This window comes from Enoplosus armatus, chromosome 11, assembly GCF_043641665.1.
Source record: "Enoplosus armatus isolate fEnoArm2 chromosome 11, fEnoArm2.hap1, whole genome shotgun sequence".
Lineage (NCBI taxonomy): Eukaryota > Metazoa > Chordata > Actinopteri > Centrarchiformes > Enoplosidae > Enoplosus > Enoplosus armatus.
In genome coordinates, this window is record NC_092190.1 from 4,455,462 (window position 1) to 4,475,360 (window position 19,899).

The following is a 19,899-nucleotide window of genomic DNA, read 5'->3' on the forward strand; positions in this document are numbered from 1 at the left end:
CTGCAGTCAAATCACTGGAGGTTTAGTATTTGAGCCCAATCACTGACTCACTGATTGACTCGGTTATGTCCCTTTTGGAGAGTTAGTTAGTTGGCTAGTAGCAGGATAAATCAGGAGCAGATTTCCATGAAATACAACATAAAGGAGCTAAAGGAGGATTTTTATAACCGTATGACGCCGTAGGGCAGCGTTTATCCATTGCAGGGGATTTTACCTTTATCGAGTCAACCTCTATGTTCCCAGATTCTTCTCTAAAAGGGTTAATTCTTTGTACCAGTTCCACTACTACTGTTACCAACAATAATAATCCTAAAAAAGAAAAGCAGAAAAAGCAGGGTAAACAGGGTTTGGGCCCATCCTGCGGGTCTCCTGGCAGAGAGAGCTGGTTGTTCTGATCCGAGAGCAGCTGGAGAAACACAAGGTCACATGGGATCAGGCTTTCCCTCCAAACAGCTGGCCAAACAAACCCAGCCTGGCCAGACACATACGCACATAGACACACACAGGCTCAAGAATACACAACACACACAAACACACATATTGTACCCTCATGAAAGTGTACAAAGGGTGTGAGAATACTGTGCATGCACGTACTCATGCACAAAATTCACATCCCTGCTCACCAGTCAGTGCACAAAAACCTTTTTAGCACAACACACACCAACGTGAAAACGTTTCCAGAAGGTTAGAAAATGATAAATGGGCATTCATCACTCTTGCATCTCCCAAATGTTAACTTTTCAGGTGCAGAAAGAAAAGCAGCCACCATGCATCTTTGAGTTTTAGGTTCCAGAAGTTTACTTATGGCAGCATATAAAATCATGAAAAACTCAAGAATCAAAGCTTGCCAGGTTTTTTCACACACAGTTTGGACCAATTTATCTTTTAACATGTGGAGTTTTTGAAAAGAAACTTGCATATTAAGATGTTCTTTGCTTCTGAAAACATTTGGCTTTACCTGACATTCTCTCTATCTATCTATTGATCTGCATAGCCGACTCCCTCATGTATACATCCAGATACACTCTCCCTGCCCGGCTTCTTTCAACTTCGTCCTTGTTTGTCTTTGTCTGAATTGTCTCCCAGGCCAACCCTGACAGCCCCTGCAGGTTTGACAGAAAATTGAAAACTTATGTTTGGATAAGATGAATGAATGATGACAACTCTGAATCACATGTATCAGTTCCAAAAAGTTCAATTTCTCTGAAGTTTGTCTATAAATGTGGGCACAAATTAGGTGGAAAGTGAGGCCTTATCATTACAATGTAATAAAAGACCAAAGTGATCCTGATGGTTGTGAATATCTTAAAACTATTTTTTCATGCTCACTGGAAAACATTAAAATAATGATACCCATGGACGATAATAACCACATATATATAATTTTTCTAATAAAAAAATGCATATAATATATGACAAGTTACTGTTTAGCATAAAAGAACTTACTGCAAGTTCTTATTAGCAACTGTATGCTAATGTGTTAAAGTGTTAGTATTGAGCATCAAAGCCAATCGTATATTACAGACACGTATTATCGACTGACCAACAGGCCAATCTCCTGTTAAAGAAGTTAACATTTATGAAATAGCTGTAGTTTATCTGCTAAGTCCGGTTTCAAAATGACAATCTTTAATAGTTTACCAAACAGGGATGAGGGGTGGGGCAGTGGCAGCATTTGTTCAATGGCAAATGTGTGTGTAGGTGTGTGCATGTGTGTGTGTGTGTGTTTGTTGGGGTGGGGGGGGGTTTATACATCATGTTTCCTTGGCGGGATCATTAACGTGTAACGACATTGTTCACAGCTTATCAGAACATTTACGTCTCACCATGAGATGTCTGCGCCCAGACGGATCACCCACGCCATCCCTGACAAAGATGAATTGAGCCTAAATGTCCGTAGAGAGGGAGGTTGGGGGGAGGGGGAGAATGGATAGGAGTGGTTGCCTCAAATACCCTAACTAAATTTAGGGGGGCACAGGGTGCAGAGGAGATGAGTCGGGGGACAAAGGGTGGGGGTGAGAGGGTCATTGGACTTTTTTGATTTTTTGCCTGTAAGCTCCCAGAGCCCTCGGCTTTATTTCTCCGGACTCTTCCTCTCCATCTGATCTCTTACTGGCAGTACCAACAAAGAACAAGGCTTTGCAGATGAATGCTGTCTATGTGTAATGTGAAATGTGTCTCCTTTTACAGATTACAGGAGATAAACTGGTGTCGCAGTTACGCAAACGTCTCTCAGAGGCGGGCTAAACAGTCCCACTGATAGAGTGAACCAGAGTTTTTCCGCTATGAAGCCCAGTGAAGACAAATGTTACTAAGACTACTTCTCTGAAAATATATGCCATACCAGGGTGCCTAAGCAAAATAATGGACCCCGACCTTGAAAGCCCCTATTATCATTTTTAAATGATGATGATATATGTATTTGTTTGTGTTCAATTCCTACACACAGGGACTTTAACAAAACAGGGTAACAGAGGATCGCCAACTACACATCCAGTATATAAAACCCTATAAAACTTGCCTGGATGTGCGCACTGAGGTTAAACTTACATTATTTTCTTAAGCAGAAATCTCTAATGGGGCAGTTAAGTGTTGGTCAAACATTGTGCAGTCAGTCAGAGCGCACGAACAACAACCTTCTCAACCTGTACCAAGTGGTTCAGTGCACACAGGATCTGATGTAACTATAGCGTTGTGCCTGGGGAGAGATTAAACTGGGATCTGCTCCATCTACGGTGAACTGTCTGTGCTGACTGATAGAGCGTTTATGCTGTAAAAAGGAGACCTCAAAGAGAGCAGCATGTCAGCATGGCAAGTCAATTTATAGCAATCCGTCCACCAGCTCTTCAGTCACAGATTCACTGTGTAACCCTATCTGTTCAGTCTAGACCCCCACACACACACACACACATACACACACACACATTGCACATACACACTTTACTCTCTATGGAGGATTTAGTGGCCACTGGTCTCTATTTGACACAATGGACACATTTCAAGTAACTGAAACCCAAATCTTATATGGTTCACAATAAATAAATAGAAAATCATATCCACAAATGTTGAAAGTGCTCTCAAGTAACAGAGGCACAAACAAAAATCAGGTTACATTTTAAATAATAATATCCATGGCGCGTTATTCATTTTGCAAATTGTTTTAAAGCACCCTGAACATGTGATCTAGCTGATTTCCCCCTAAATCAAACATGGCAGCTCATAATGTTGAGGCTGGCATATTGTTTGATGGTAATATTTGTTTATGGTGCTTATAACAATGAAATAGATTATTGTAAAAGTCAAGATTGTAGCTCAGTTTCATTACAGCTGAGCAAACCGTATCTGCTGATGATGACTACATGAGACTACAGAACAAGCTAGTAAGTGGACCTTGAGTGGAGATTGTTTTGACAGCTGCTGCTTCCAAGGTCAAAAGGGAATTGTCAAGCTCAAAAATGTATCTTTATGATAAAAAATATTAATATAAATAATTTATTAATGCATACTTACATATTCAGTCAAGGTGAAAACTGAATATGTTTAACTGCCTGAAACTGGAAGACAGCTGAGTGAACTTTTTCTTTTTAATGAACTATTGGCCCTATACCAGTATAATTATGCACTTATGGGGACGATTTTAAAGAGAAATGTATTGTCCAGTTACAGCTGATCGCTGACAGTGCAGTTAGTAGTTGATGTCAGGAAGCGACAGTTTGTGGGGTTTTGTGGAGAATCATCATGAATGGCAGCTTTCTCTCCACTGTTGTTGCAGCGTACCCCCCCTCCAGCTCCCAGGGGCACCGAGAGCTTTCACCAAGTTTAAATGATTGACATTTTCATTGACACTGACGTTTGTTTTCTGTCAGTCTGTGCATTTAAACGTCCAGCGACACCCGGACATGCTTCCTGGGCCAAAGGTCAAAGAGTTTGAAACCCCATTACAAGCTGAAGCTCTGGCTCTCATTTTCTCGAAGAGTCAAACACGAGAAAGAAAATGTTGATGTGAAAACACATCTGCCAATTTTTACACAAACAATAGAACTGAATGCAATTTTTGTACCATTTTACCATCTACTGACTGGAAAAAAAACAACAACCCTGACATCAATTTCCATTTTTCTTCTCTGTCTCTCATGACAGCTTTTAAATTTGCTGATGGTTTTGACACCATGTCTTCTTGCTTTTCCTCAGGAACACAGGAAGTGATGCGTTTTGCAAAGGTGGTATAAACAGAGGAAGAACTGTGTAATTGCAGTGAAAGCCCAGGGGAGGTAAAGTGCAGAAACAACACATGTCACCGGAATAATAATAATCCTTTAAAATACCATTAATCAATCCGTAATTCACCCCTCAATGGCGACTTTTGTATGTCTTTCTTAATTTGTCCTTTAATTTGAAAAGCTGAAAACACCTTAATTCAAAAGCCCTTTATTGTTAAAGCCACTTTTAAGTAGCTTTTGCACAATTATCAATTTAAGGTGTTATAAAGCTGTACGAACTCTTTAATTAATCGTCAAATTAGTGCCTGAAAACCAACACCTGAACCATTCACCCATGCCGTACACCGCAACTCAAAGTTTGGTTCAGCCACGAGAGCCTTTAAATGGTCCTGGCAGGAGCAGAAACGACCAAGAAGCCTGCCGTGAGCTGAAGGTTACTGTAGATGAAGTGAGTTGAGGAGCTGCAGAGTGTGAGCTGTGAAAAAGAGGTGGTCTGCTGGACTCTGACTGAGGGTCACTGCTGGCCTCCAGATGTGCTGCAGAGGGAAAGTTTCAGCTCTGGCGCTTCCTTCTGGGGAGTGACACAGACCCTGACAGGAACCTGACAAACCTTTTTTTTTTTCAAGTCACATGAAAACATTTCACTTGTAACACAGGCCAAAGAGAAGCACAACAAGCTGTCAGCTGAAAGTCATAAATTTTCCGTGAACACAGAAGTGATGATAGCCATTACCAGAATTTAATTTAGGAAAATATTGTGAATTTCACTAACCGTGGATGGGACGTAGCAGCCCCACTGTGTGATTCATGCTAAGATGACTGCGTTTTCTACACAAAAATGTTTCCCAGCTATGACTTTCTTTCTTTCCACCTCTGTCTCTCACGCTCTCCTCTCCCTGCCTCTCCCTCTGGAAGTCAGAGTGCTCAGGGCTCATCCACAAAAGCCAGGGGGTTATATTTACTGCATGTAGACACGTGAAGGTCAGGCGCGTAAAGTGCTCCTGATGGCTTTGCCAAATGGCAGCTCTCGCCGTCCCCGCCAGACTTCTGCGAGGAGCAAATGTCATTTCCACCATCCGGGGGCTTGTATACGCCTCCACAGAAACCGCCACGGTGAGAATTCAGAGTAACTTTGGGAGGTGACAAAGAGTGGTCTGTGCTGACATCTCAGGAGTGATAATAAAACAAGAAAGGCGACAGGATCGAACGGCGTTGCATAGACTGTTCTGCGACGCATTAATAAAAAAAATAAAAAAAAAGAACAGGGAGGGAGACGCACTCTGAAGCTGGGAGCCAGGCTGTAAAGGGACGTCTGAGGCCCCAGAGTCATGTCCAGTGAATAATTCACGTTGAAAAGTTTTTTCCTCCTTAATTTTCAGTCTGGCAGCCCCTTTCCCCTTCAAATAATTTAGGGCTTGTTCCTTGGGAGCAGTGGGCATGGGGTATGAATCACCCGCCGTCCACCGAAGCCTTGCTCAAGAGCATAAACGTCCAACTATCAGCGACGTCTTGCTGTGTGTGTAAATAGCACCTTCATAACCACCGTGTTCTCATGGAAACACTGTTAACTCGATCGCTCCTTACAATCCATTTCCACGAGGCCTCGAAATTGGACGGAAAGTTCCAGAGAAACTGAATGCGCTGGCTTGTTCAGGTTCTGATTTCTATCTCTAAGTGTTTCTTTTTTATTATTATTCATGTCCCATATTGTAATGGACAGGTGCTGACTACCGGTCTCTTTAGCGCCACCTGCCTCCAGACTTGTAAAAGTTACGAGATTCCATAGTTCGTGCTCACCTGCTGCAGGAGGTGTGTGGTCCGTCTGACCTCAGGGGCCGAGGGGTCGAAGGTGAACAACATAAAGCGTGGATATCAGAGGGGCTGTGTCTGACTTTGACCTTGGGACAAACTGACCTGACCTGCTGCATGCTGGGAGATCCTGAAGGAGCCATGCATACTGTGGAAGAGCCATTTTTTAACTTGCGTGTGAATGATAAAGTCAGTATTTACAGGGACATTTTGTTGCAAACAACAAATCTAAAATGTATTTCATCTTCTTCCACTCCACGTGCATTTTGTTTACAGAGGCTCTGCATGCATGACAAGTATTATGAAGGTATTCCAGTCATTTAGTATTATGCTTTAATGAAGTTGGAGGACACCCTCCCTTATATGGATCAGGCTCCCAAAACACTGGACCATACAGTTTCTCATAATGCATCAGAAGTCTCAGAGACAGGTATCTCACAACCTGGACAACTTAAACAAAAACCGCCTTGCTAGATACCACAAGAAGTAAGTGAGAAAATATGTCTTTAAAGGTGGGGATGGTCCTGCACAGATCCCCGGTCCCTCAGTAGCTCTGTGGGAATAGAGGAGGGACGAGTGTTTCACGGGGAGATCGCATCCTTGTGAAGGACGAGCCACAGCGAGCAGAGAGGCTCATCACATCTTTTTCCATCTGCATCTCTGACACCGGCCAGGGATGTTATCACACGGGTGAATGAAGATGACGGAATGGTGAAGCTCCACGGTTTAGCTTTTGGACTGCAAGTACTGCAGGCTTGTGATACGAACGGGCATGTGAGCTCATCTAATGTATGTACACATGCGCGTACACATGCACAGCTGATGGCTTCAACATCTGACGTCCAGCTTTGGGTTTTTACAGTCTTGGCCTGGCCAGCGGGATTCCTGAAATAGATATCGCAGAGCTCCGAAGAGGGTGAGACTACAACGTCAAAGGCAATCCTTCAGCTTCAATTATTGAATCCGATTTTATTACTGGTGGCTACAAAATGTCGGCGAGGCCACAACATGTCAATATTTCCTTTGTAACCCAGAAAGTCGTTTTGTAACTTTTCATGGTCCTTGCTTGGCCGTGAATCTCCCTCATCTTTCCTCTGATTTCTGACTGCTGCTTGTTGACCTGTAAATCTATTATTGGGATGTATTTATAGTGGAGGTGGAGAACTTAAGACTGCCGCATCAACAACAAGCTGACGGGCTCAGCCTGCTGCATAATAAAGCCTGTCTGTTATCATCTGCCTCACAGCGTGACGCTAAGTGGTGTCACTCACCAACACTCAGTCCGTTTAACAATGTCACAGGATCGGCCGCGGCATCACACTTTAGTTATTTATTACAGCCGCTGGGGTGACACCGTGCCACCTTTTTGATTGTCTCACATTGTGGCAGCGATGACCACGCAGCACCCTGGCTGCTCAATGTCGTCTCGTCCCGCTTCCTGTTCCGAAAGCATCACACCGGAGTCTGCAGCAGCTGTCTGAAGGCTCGGTTCACTCATCCATCGAGGAGGAGCGCCTGGCACTGTCAGATTATGCTGCAGCAAGGTGTTTATGTGTGCTTCCACAGTTAATAGCAGGAGGTTGCCATATTGGACCACTGCTCTGCCACATAATGACCAAAGGCAGAAGTTGCTCGGAATAAAACGGAAATAGAAGTCCATCATGTCCCAATTTCTTGTTTCAAGTGTGTTGCAGCTGTTGCTTCTTCTCGATGCAATTCTTATCTTTGACACATGAAGTCACGAGTCACGACAGATGCACCTGCTGTGGTCACTAAGTGCTGATCTCGGGGCCTCTTTTATAGATTACAAAATGCTCCTCGTTAGTATCAAACCAGCACAGAGAACCTTTATATCAGTGCTCGTGTGCTCTAATGTCCCTGCTGGCAGACAACATACATACAACATAGGAACCTGCAGATAAAAATGTTGCTCAACAGCACCACTAGTGGTCAAAAACCTCGCAGACTACCGACTATAACCTTTCTCGAACATACTTAGACAGATTCAAACCTGCTAGTCTGGGGGGAGCAGTATCTCTTATGCAAAAGTTACCCTTGCAAATTTGTGCACAGCTTAATGAATCCAGTCGAATGGGAATGTTTTGCCTGTATTAACATCACCTCGCTTGACGCTCATGTCCACATGACGTGTGGTCGAAATTTGAGAGGTTTCTGCGTCTTCTCCTCCCCACCAATAACACCGTCCTCTGCATAGACCCACAGCGATGATCCGTGTATCTTCAGAGAACCATCATTCCAGTCTTAGATGCCGCTTCCAGGGCGGTGCATCTGTTTGACAAATAACACACATGTCTCTAGTTGCAAAATGTGTCTAAAACAAAGTGCAAAAGCTCAGTTAATCTGTTCCTCTGTATCCACTGGCTCAGCAGGCGTGATAAAAGCTTCACAACAGCCTCATAATAGAGCCACTGTATCACCTGCCAGCACAGAGACACACAGCACAGCTGCACCCACGGCTCTGTGCGGAGCGGCCTTAACAGGGCTGACTCACACAAAACACGCACGCAAGCACATACACACACTTTCTCTTTCTTACAAACACACACACGTCCAAACCTCATTCACCCTGCTGCAGCATGCAACACTTATTTCACCTGAAACGTGAAAAGTATTGATCACATTAACATGGAGGTGTGAAGACAAACACGATTAAAAAAACGCACACGTGCTTGAGCAAACACCAAGAGCTGACTAAACAACTAAACACACACTCACACACACACACACACAAATATTCATTGGTGCAAGTGGTTGCGCATGCAAACAGACACACATACATACACCATGCAACATTGATTACCCCCGCTGCATTAAAGCCAGACATTAAGCCCTGAGCTCCACAGCATCCAGAAGCGACACCTTAGCCCGGGATTTAATTTTGTGCGGCGGCGGGCGTTAGAAAAACACATGATGTAGCCAGTTGTTTTGGAGGGCAAATGGAGCAGCCATCATAAAGGCCGGTTTTATTAGCTGTTGCTTGATTTGTTCCTGCAGCCTGCGGAGCGAGCCGCTAAATCAATGCGTCCAGCTGTTCTCCGAGCTTGCCGGGGCTCTCTGGACGCGCAGCAGGTGTATGGCCCCCTCGGCCCAGTCACACACACCCGCTCACATAACAAATAATAACGGCCTCCACACACGGCCCATCCATCACTGTTATGGCCTGGCCCGGGAGAGCGCCGCTCACACTCTCACGCACGCTGAGGGACGGCAAGTGTGTGTGTGAGTGTGTGTGAATGTGTAACACAGAGCACACACACATGCTGTGGAAACACACACTGACAGGAATTCCTGCACATATAGCACATATGTGCACACACACACACACATGTTGGTGTTTCTATACTTGTGAGGACCCTTATAATGGATTCATTAGCGTCTAACTCTTAACTTAACCATCACAACTACAGGCCTAACCACAACTCTTACCCTAACCTGATTCCAAACTTAACCCTTAAACCAAATGTTAACCCTTAAACAGCCTTTTAAAAATGTCCTCACTCTCTAGGAATGTTCTCATAGGTCTAAAACTCCTCAGAAAGATTAAAGAGCACACACACACACACACACACATGCAGCAAAAACATATGTTGACTTAACAGTAACACACCAACAGGCATGCATCCCAACACTTTCCCATATGTACACACACACACACACACACTCAAAGACATATGAATTGGCACACATGTTTGTGCTCACACACACAGGCCTCTGCATAGGAACACTTTTACTCACACACTGATGGAGACGCAAATAATGACGGGAACACCTGCACTCACCTATATGCATGCACACACACACACACACACACACACACACAGAAACACAAACTGAAGTGCACCGGTATGATTATGTGACTGAAAGATGTACGTACATATGCTCACTTTCACAGACACAAAAACACACAGTGAAACATTCAGACTGGGATAAAATGACACACACACACACACGGCGTTGTACGCACACAAGTATAACTAACAGAGAGACACAGAGTATTCTGACATGCAGTACACAGGAGTTACACGCATACTTCCATAGCAGTAGACGAGACACAAACACTACACACACACACACACACACACACACATACACAGGGGGGTGATCTATCATAGTTATGGCTCAGCTCCACTCCCTTTTTTTTTAAAGAGCAACTCAGTGAAGGGCTCGAGTCGATGAAGAAAAATGTTCCATGTGTTTCTGTCACCAAACTGTCCTCGGCTGCTGCCACTGCCTGTTACACAACATGTTGAGTTTAAAGGGTCGGTCCACCCAAGTTGCAGAAATATGTTTCCTCACTCACCTCTAGTGGTATCACAGGGACTATTTCTTTGATCAAAACACTTTCAATGAAAACTGAACCTCTAAAATAAACAGGAAAGACACATCGCAGCTGAATTTTGCACATTTACACTTATAATGCTGTGAGCACCACCAAACATATCTGCGTCGCCAGGTAATACAAGAGGTAAGTCAGACAGCCTCATTGGCCAGCGGCTCACAAATACAACAGCTGGATTGCGGTGAGACCTAAAATCAATCGGTCTTCCAGAAAAGTGAAGGTTCACATCTGGTGTAACTCAAAACTAGAAGAGGAGGAGGAGAGGTGATTCAGCAGGTGATGGCAGCAGACTTCAGTACCGAGAGGAGTGAAACCGAGAGGAGAGGAGAGGAGAGGAGAGGAGAGAGGAGGAAAGAAAAGGAAAGCAAAAGAGAGCAGCAAAGAGGGAAGAGGAGCAAGAGAAAGGAAAGGAAAGGGGAGAGGAGGAGAGGAGAAGAAAGCAGGAGAAAAGAGGAGAGGTAAGCAAAGCAGAGGAACGGAAACAAAAGGAAACAGAAGGAAAGGAGATGACTGAAGCAGATATGAGAGGAGAAAGGAAAGAAAGGGAGAGGAGAGGGGAGCAGAAGAATGGAAAGGGGGGAAGAGGAAAGGAGAGGAGAAAAAGGAGGAGAGGTGAGGTAAGCAGAGGAAAGGAAAGGAGATGAGTGGGGAAGAGAGGAGAGGAAAAAGGAAAAGAAGGGGAGAGGAGAAGGGAGCAGAAAAAAGAAAAGGAGAAAAGAGGAGTGGCGAGGAAAGCAGAGGAAAGGAAACGAAACGAAAGAAAGGAGGGAGGAGGAAAGGAGAGGAGAGAAAGGAGCAGGAGGAAGTGAGACGAGAAGAGGAGGTGCAGCAGGAGACTGATCCTGTGATTTGAGTTATTTTCTTATTAATTTTCGGATCTTGCTCTTCATGAAACTGGAGACACACTGAGTCTCCTTCCCACCCAACCAGGTGCTCTCCAGGGTGAATGGCAGTCAACACTACGCCAAATCCAATGACATTTTATAACGGCACAGGAATGTGTGTGTGTCGGTGTATACATTTATGTGTGTGTGTGTGTGTGTGTGTGTGACTTAGCTGCAGGAGAGCAACTGCTCTGGGGAGAGGGACGTATCTGCTTCAGTTCTTAACAGCTGGACCCTGCAGTTGCCCTTTTCCACACATGAAAGGGTAACAGTCACAGTGTGTGTGCATGCATGTGTGTGTGTGTGTGTGTGTGTGTGTGTGTGTGTGCGTGTGTGTGTAAGACATGAAAGACAAAGGCTGCAACAGGCATCACTACGAAATATTCAGTGCCTCGTAAATCAGTGCTACACTGGTGCATGAACCATTTGAGTGTGTGTGTTGAGAGTGAGTGTGTGGGAAAGTGTGATTTATAAATGCCTCTTTCTAAGCCGCTGTAATTGATTACATTTATGGATATTTGCTCACCATGCATGTCGTCGATGGGAAAAGCCACATTCACGCTTGAGAGCAGATTCATTTTGGTTCATTTTGCCATTTCTCTATGCATTCGTTTTTGTTCTGATAAACTGTATTGTTATCTAACAGTCACTCACATGCTGCTATTCCCATTTTTAAATGTGTATGGGTATCTATGATTGTATGTAGGAAAGTGTCTCTGACTATCTGTTATTGTAAATATAAGATGTCTTGTATGATTGACACTTGTTAATTTTAGGTGCCGACGATACATTGTCCACTACAGGACACGTAGTGGACAATGTAGTTGTGTGTTATGTTGTTTTTTGCTATATGACTGCCAGGACCTCAAAATACAAGATTGACAGGAAATCTTTAGCCATAAGCATTAAGCATATAAGTGAAATATGAAGTGGAAATAAAACTATAATAAAATCTCAACTTCTTTGGTGATGCCGTCCCTTTATTTCACCTAGCAACTGCTCCCGATCAGTTCAAATATCTTGATAGGTGCATATTTCTTGTGTTTCTTCAATGTAAGAAAATAACAAAAATATAGTGTGTAACATAAAACAATGTTAAGTGCAAAACAAACATTTAAAATGAGCACAATGTACGTCATACTGGACTAATGACATAAATGAGATGTAAGCCCAGCGTCAGCAATTTCAGTTATTTTCTCCACTCGTTGCACATGATCAAAGTTATTTCACTATTAAGAAACTGCTGACTTTAATTTTAGATGGCAAAAGATAAATCAAATGTGTCATTATATCCGAGTACCTGCAACAGGTAATACTCACTGAACAGATAAGGTGTCCGTCACTCCTCGCCTTCATATCGGTTCCTTTATCCTGCTTACAGGAAAAAAAACACTGTATGATGTTTCAAATTGCACCGATTATGAAACACTTTCCTCAAATTGTGTCACAATATTAGTTTGAAAGTAAATACACATCTTAACTCTCTTTGCACAGAACTCCTGTGATTTCTAATAATTACATGATCATCTTGTGTCCCAGTTTCCCAATTTTGGTGTGACTAAAAAACATACTTTTAAAAATGATCATGCAACCTCTGTTTAAATTTCTCCTTTTGTTGTTTATTTTGCAGTGGTACAAAGTTTAAACAGTTGCTTTGGGGGTGCTAGTAATAATACTTGCAGATACATTTCACAAAATGTTAACTACACAAAGTTCTTGTGCCTTACAAACATTTTTTTGTTTTTGTTTTTGCAAGCTTTTGCATTGGTGTTTCCAAGCAAATCAAACTTTGACCCCGGCAGAAGCACTGACATGTATTCTGCCACAACAGGCACAAGGACTGAAGTCTGCTTTCCAAGTAAAGATGTCACAGGAACACAAGACCTAACAGGAAACACAAAGATTTGTTCCTCTAGTGTCATCGAGCAGCTGATGGTACAGTATCCTGTAATATTGATACTGATTTCTTGCAGTGATGCTGCTCAGCGCTGTGTTACATTCACGCCTCTGTGAATAGACTTCAGTAGATCAGAGTGAAAGGAGTTCTGGTTTCAGCACAGACATTGGTGAGGTCTCAAATTACCACCAAGGAAAGTTGACTGCATTGTCACTGCTGTCTTGACCTCGTTCAGTTTATGGTGTATGCATAGAACATAAAAGCTCCATTTCACTGCTCAGGAGGTTGTGGTCTCAATTTCTGAGCTCACAGCAGAACTTCATTAACACTGGCACACCCAAGTTTGGAAAGAAAACTCTTGAATTTGGCTCGAAGGTTTTTTAAGGTGTTTTACTGCTGCGTAGTCTGCATCTTAGAATTGTGTTCATGCCAACTTTCTCTCTGCAGGTAAATCATTGGTGAGCCTGTTAACCAGCTCTGCCCTCCAACATATTTGGGACGTCACACGACCACTCATTTCTATTCATTCTTTAATGCAACTGTTCCAAATAACTGTATTTTCCAGATTATTGTGCTATTAAACGTGCAGCGTCTTGTACCTCTGAGCATTAACACATTTCAAAAGTGACATTTAATTTCCTTAGCATAACAATTGGGTGCTGGGTCGACTTCTATGGCGGCTCGCTTTACAGGGTGATATATTATCTGGTGTGAACCAGGTCAGCGGCTATAATGGCAAAGCAGCAGCCAGCCAGCAGAGGAGGAAGTATGAAACAGACGAGCTTTCAATTAGCACAGGGCCATACAGGGGGAGAAGAGGTGTGTGTATACGCTTGAGTAGGGTAGGGCATCCTCCATATGTGGTTCTACTGTACACCAAACCTCTACTAGAAATTCCACCTTTTTTGTTAATGCGAACTTTTTTGTCGTTCCTGTGTCCTGGAATGTTAGTTAGTTTGGAAAGTTTTACTTCTAAGTTGAATGAAACATGGCCGACATTCTACTCTGTTCTACTTGTTAGAAAACATCAGTGTGTTCACCAGAGCTGTAGACTTGGACTCGCATCAGACATAAGCCTCAGAAATTGACAGACCTTGTAACAATAACAAATAACTTTCACTATCAGGACTACGTGCATTTAAATGACTTGGTCTCAATTATTTAAAAACAAATGCCAACAAAACTTTGAACGGAAAATGCTCCTATAACGGCATATTAGGGCCATTGTGGGTAAAAAAAAAGAATAATTACAGAGCAGAGGGAGTGGGGTAATATTCCCAGAAATATTCTGGCCTTTTCATTTATATATGCACACATGTAATTGTGTCTCCCATTTTTATGGCATACATGCTGCTGCACTATGGACCAAAAAGAATCCACCAGAGCAACTCATTTTATTTGGTAACTTGCAGCATGTTTTTGAAACAAATCATCAGCATGTTTTTGAAACAGGTGAGACCAAAATACTATTACTAAGAAAGTAATGGACACATTCACTAAACACTGACCAGGAGTAAAAAGTAATGGGTGAATTGGTTGGACACATGGGTTTAAATTGATCTAACGGAAATATATTCAACAATCCCAAATATATAATCACTCGTATTCATTCTGAATAGATGCAGGACAAGTGCATCATGGGAGATCTGTAAGGTGGTCGTGACTGTATCCTGTAGCAGCTCAACTATAGAAGCTCTGGTCAGAGCAGCAGATTAACAGTGTTCTCTGTACAGTCTCGCTGATAGAAAGTCACATCAATTCACTTCCTCTGTCTCAGAAGATATCATCGCCTCGCTGCTGCTAGCCGCTGGACAAAATAACCCATAAGGCCCAACCATTTGGTCACAACCTGTGCAGTAAAAGAGCGACAGAGGGTTGTATTTTTCCTCCAAACAGAATTCCCACCTCGTTTTTTATCCTTTCTCCGTGTTTTGCCTCTGCGACTCCTCAACACCGCAGACCCTCCTACCGATTTGAAGGCTCTGACCGTTAATCACACAGCAAGAGCGGAGGTGAGCAAGCAGGAGCGCGGGTGACCCTCCCTCGCCACCCTCGTGACCCCGTCATCCCCCGAACGCCAGCCCCGTACCCCGATAAATTCACAGCAGGACTTTGACAGAGTCTGTTTGTCGTCCTTCCTCTCACTTCCTGCCTGATGTCAACGCCGCAGACAAGAGGTGTCATTAATAAAGGACAACAAGGGGACCTACTGGGACTGACAGGAGACGTGCGTGTGTGTGTGTGTGTGTGTGAGAGAGAGAGAGAGAGAGAGTGATAAAGAGTCAGTGTGAGAACATTCCTTGTATCAATGAATGAGAGATATACTGTGGTACAAACTATATTTAATGCCGTCAATGTTTATGATTGCTATTTGTTTATGCAGTCTTAGCTTTTTATATATACACACACCTCTATTTCTCATATATATGTTTTATATTACATTTTTTCAATGTTTTTGCTTTTGTCCTGTGCATCATCTGGTATAAAGAGTCTTTATCAAACAAAGTACTTAATTCCAGCTCAGATGGTAGGACCTGGTATGTCAGGTCAAACCTGACATACAGTACATACAGTACCTGTGCTGCTAAAGTAGGTGCATACGTTTCTTTGGCATCATATCCTGTTAGTGTCTTTTACTGTACTTATACAAAGGCAGGTGTCCTATTATAGACATTAAAAAACTGGGTCACAACGTAACAAGTGGTGAGTGAGATGCTCAGTTCTCTTTGGGTGTTCAGTTTAAACCCATGCCTCGTTAACCTACTTAACTCTCAACTAGACTTAATCACTATTTATCATAATATCACTGAATTTTGACCAAAATTTAAAACATGAATAATTATCAGTATTTCCTTGACAACTTTCACGAAAGTGCTGTTGAAGTAACACTGAGTGAGCAATCGATAGGCTGAAAAAGATGTTTCAATGAGATAATTGGCTGTAAAGGTCTGTGTAATGTGGTCTAGATTATGTTTACTACTCCTATACTCAAAGTGGGACAATTTTACTAAAAAAGTATCTGTAGTTTTCATGTCATTTTGTATTTATTTTTGTATGTATTTTTGCATGTATTTTTCACTTGGCCGGTCCAGTTTTGCTATCTTCATTACATTCAACAGCTCAACATAAAATTGAATTTAAATGAGCTGTACAAGTTATACCATCGTGAGCAATGTTTACAGTAATTTGACAACATGTAATTATTTTGAAAGTAAAATGTTAAAATTACAAGTTTCTTATGGAGGTTTGGGTAAAAGAGTCAGAGGATTTGGACAGAAATACAGTACAATCTGAGTGATGTTTGGAGGTAATGTAATGGCTTTACTTCTATAGTCTAGTCTGGTTTGTTCGTTTATGTAAGTTTCATTTATTTGACTGTTTATAGTTCACTGCAGTGCTATTGAAGCCCTTCCTTGTCTCTGTCATAACACAGTAAGAACTGCTATCTTTGTCCTCACTGACACTGCTTAGATTCAGTTACCTTCATCATACACTGCCGGATCAGTTCCTTTCACCACCAGCCTCTGAATATATGCTAGCAACAATAGCTGAATATATGCTTTGCAGCAACATAATAGGCTGATGTGCCTCCCATATGTGACACTAATATGAGGCCAGAATCTGCCCCATCGAACAACCAAATACAGAAACATGCTGCAAATACAGAAAACATACAGAAACGATGCAAAGAAGCACAGACGACAAGAGAAATTGTTTCCATGGGAGCTCGGACACAGCTGGGACACACTTACTGTCCCACCAAAAAACCTTAAACCACATATGGATAGCCGACTTCAATAACTTCATGAGTCACAAAACATGGCAACAGCCAGCGTGTCCCAGCACTTTTCACAATATTTTGCCAGGATTGTGGTATTTTCAACCACAATCAGAATCAAGTTTATTGCCAAGTAGGTTTTCACGTACAAGGAATTTGCCTTGGTATATTGTTGCACAACAATAAACATAAGTAAGTATAAGAGTCAGCGTCAGTGGGGGTCCCTGGCCTTGTTGAAGAGGCCTTCAATAAAGAGGAAGGGGTCCTCGTGGCGTAAGGTTTTGGTCCTGATGGACCGCAGCCTCCAGACGGAGGGGCGAAACTGTTTGTGTCCGGGGTGGGAGGGGTCAGCTACAATCTTTCCTGCTCACCTCAGGGTCCTGGAGGCGTACAGGTCCTGGAGGGATGGCAGATTGCAGCCATTCACCTTCTCACAAAGACACTGTATAAATGCACTGAGTAAAAAAAAAAGAGCGCCAACAAGCTGCAACTTCTCACTAAGTTCAAAGACTGATTCTTTCTTCTCCGATTGTTTCATTTGAATAAAACACAATCTGAAATAACAGACTTTGTGAGTTTCATTTGTAGAAGAAAGCCATCCATGAAAAAAAGATAAGAGTAAAAAGCTGAAAATGAACACAGTTAACCCCCCACACCATGATTTCTTTGAGTCTGACCTTTAAATAACCACTCATCACTCATAGATTTCACAAATGGATGGGGGATGTTTGGTTTCACTACGACAATTTAACTTTCCTCTACATTTTATTTATGACTATTGTTATTAATGTCAAAGAAATGTTAGGATAAAAAATAAATAATCATCCAGAAGGTCACTGCATGCTCCACTAGATCCCATCTAGGTCATTACTGAAGCTGCTGGGGCTCAAACCGGATAGAAGGACCTTCACAGCATTGTGCTGTATGTGTTGAAGAAAATCATCTCATGCAGTGTTATGTTCACTTACTTCATGAAGGCTTAGTTATAGAGGGCATGGAAATCTATATTTTAAACCATACTTAACAAAGGAACAAGGCCATTGTCTCTGTATTTCAAAACACCAAGATGCTTCAGGTTTCAGTTGCTGCCCTTAGGATATGGTCCAAACTGGAGCTCTTCTACTTGATACAATATAGGTGTTCACAAATAGCAAGGTGCTTGACCTTGTTTTGGGCCAATCCCAGAGGACACACTTACCTATAAAGACCCCCTAAAACAGCTCAAAGACTTCAAACAAACTGAGAAGATCTGCCAGTCTTCAGCAGCGGAGTCAAGATTTTAGCAGAGAGATTATCAAATCCAAGGCAAAACTGAAGAACGACAATGAAGATTATTTTACTTTTACTCTCCATGACAGTTAGAAGTAGTCAGCTAATGCTGAATGAGTGTGGAACAGAAGCAAGACGGCCACAGGTCACTGACATCGCAGTGCAGTGTGGTACATCATCCATTGGTCTGGCGATTGAAATCTGCCCCGTCATGTACACTGGCTACAATGAGACTCTACTGATCCTGAACCACATGTTGGACCCAGCCTGTAAAGCAACCCTCGATGATTCTGTGACTCCACCTGTTGCTCGCTTTAACTTCCCGCTAAATATGACCCACGCCTGTGGAAGCATATTCAGGACCACCAGTGCTGCTGGGACAGGTATATTCTCTGACTTTTCCAACATCCAGACGGTCAACATCAGCGGTGTGGTTCGGTCCATCGATCCCACAACAGGCACCGTCACCTACAATGCTGAGCTGAAGTACTACTACTCCTGCGCCTATCCCTTAGAATACCTGATCAACAACACCCAGGTCGATGTGTCTTCCTCCTCCATTGCAATCAAGGACAACAATGGGAGTTTCATCAGCACCTTAAGCATGGAGCTGTTCAGTGATGTCAACTACACCCGACCAATGGTCATTCCAGATCTGGGGATTGAGCTGAGGACCAGTGTGTATGTCGAGGTCAAGGCCACCAACTTGACAGGACAGTACCACGTCCTGCTGGACCGGTGCTATGCCTCTATCTCCCCACTGCCTTCTAACTCCAGCTTCTTCAACCTGTTTGTCCCCTGTTCAAAGGATCAGTTCACCACCGTGATTGAGAACGGAGACAGCCAGAGCGCTCGCTTCCGCTTCCCGGCCTTCCGCTTCATCGAGCAGCAGAACGAGACCGTGTCCACCTACTACCTCCACTGCATCACCCGGCTGTGTGAAATAAGCACTTGCAGCACCTTCAAGCAGTGCAACAACAGAAGGAAGAGAAGCACCCTGGACACATCTGCAGCGGGTATAACCAAGACTTACACCATCACCTCTTCGGAGATCGTCACCAAAGCCGATACCACCGACTCCAAAGAGAAGCCCCTTGCCGGCAAAAAAGAAGACGACTCTGCTGTCGGGCTTGGTGTGGCTGTTGGTGTCCTTGCCTTTGCTTGCCTTATCGCTCTTTGTGTTGCAGCCGTGTTTTACAAAAGGCTCAGGAACTAAGGAGGCGACCATGAAATGCAGAATACTGGCCTATGGGCCAAACACTTTTTGAGGTGTATTGTATCTGCTCGCTCATTTTACTTTTCTGGTGGAGGACGGGGCCCAGCTCATCACTGCATCTGTCAGTACTGTAGCTGTAGTTGGGAGAATGGCACGTCTCTAGATGATTCAGTAGATAGTAGTAGGTAGTGTACAAAGAAAAGCTTTAATGTGTTAATGCATGTCTGCACTTTATAAGCTTTGAGAAAAGAAAAAAAAAGAATAGAAGAAAAAAAATGGTAACGGGAGGGGAAAATATCAAAAAAACTTGACAGAAATTCCAGTTGTTATATGTGGAATGTTAGGTGTGTGGGGTGTGTGGAGTCAAACTAAGTATTATGTCTCTAATTTATTGAATTCCTAAAGCTATTAAACTGAAAATGCTACATCGCCTGGATCCAGAATCTGTTTGTGTTTTTCATTGATT

The 19,899-nt window shown here is 43.0% G+C and overlaps 1 protein-coding gene across 1 annotated transcript; it reads left to right on the forward strand.

The window, feature by feature from the left end:
* Positions 1-18,281: 18,281 nt before the first annotated feature.
* On the forward strand, positions 18,282-19,433 carry LOC139292935 (zona pellucida-like domain-containing protein 1). Its single transcript, XM_070915344.1, has one exon. It carries the CDS (start codon positions 18,300-18,302, stop codon positions 19,431-19,433), a length of 1,134 nt encoding a protein of 377 aa, XP_070771445.1. The 5' UTR covers positions 18,282-18,299.
* Positions 19,434-19,899: the final 466 nt, after the last annotated feature.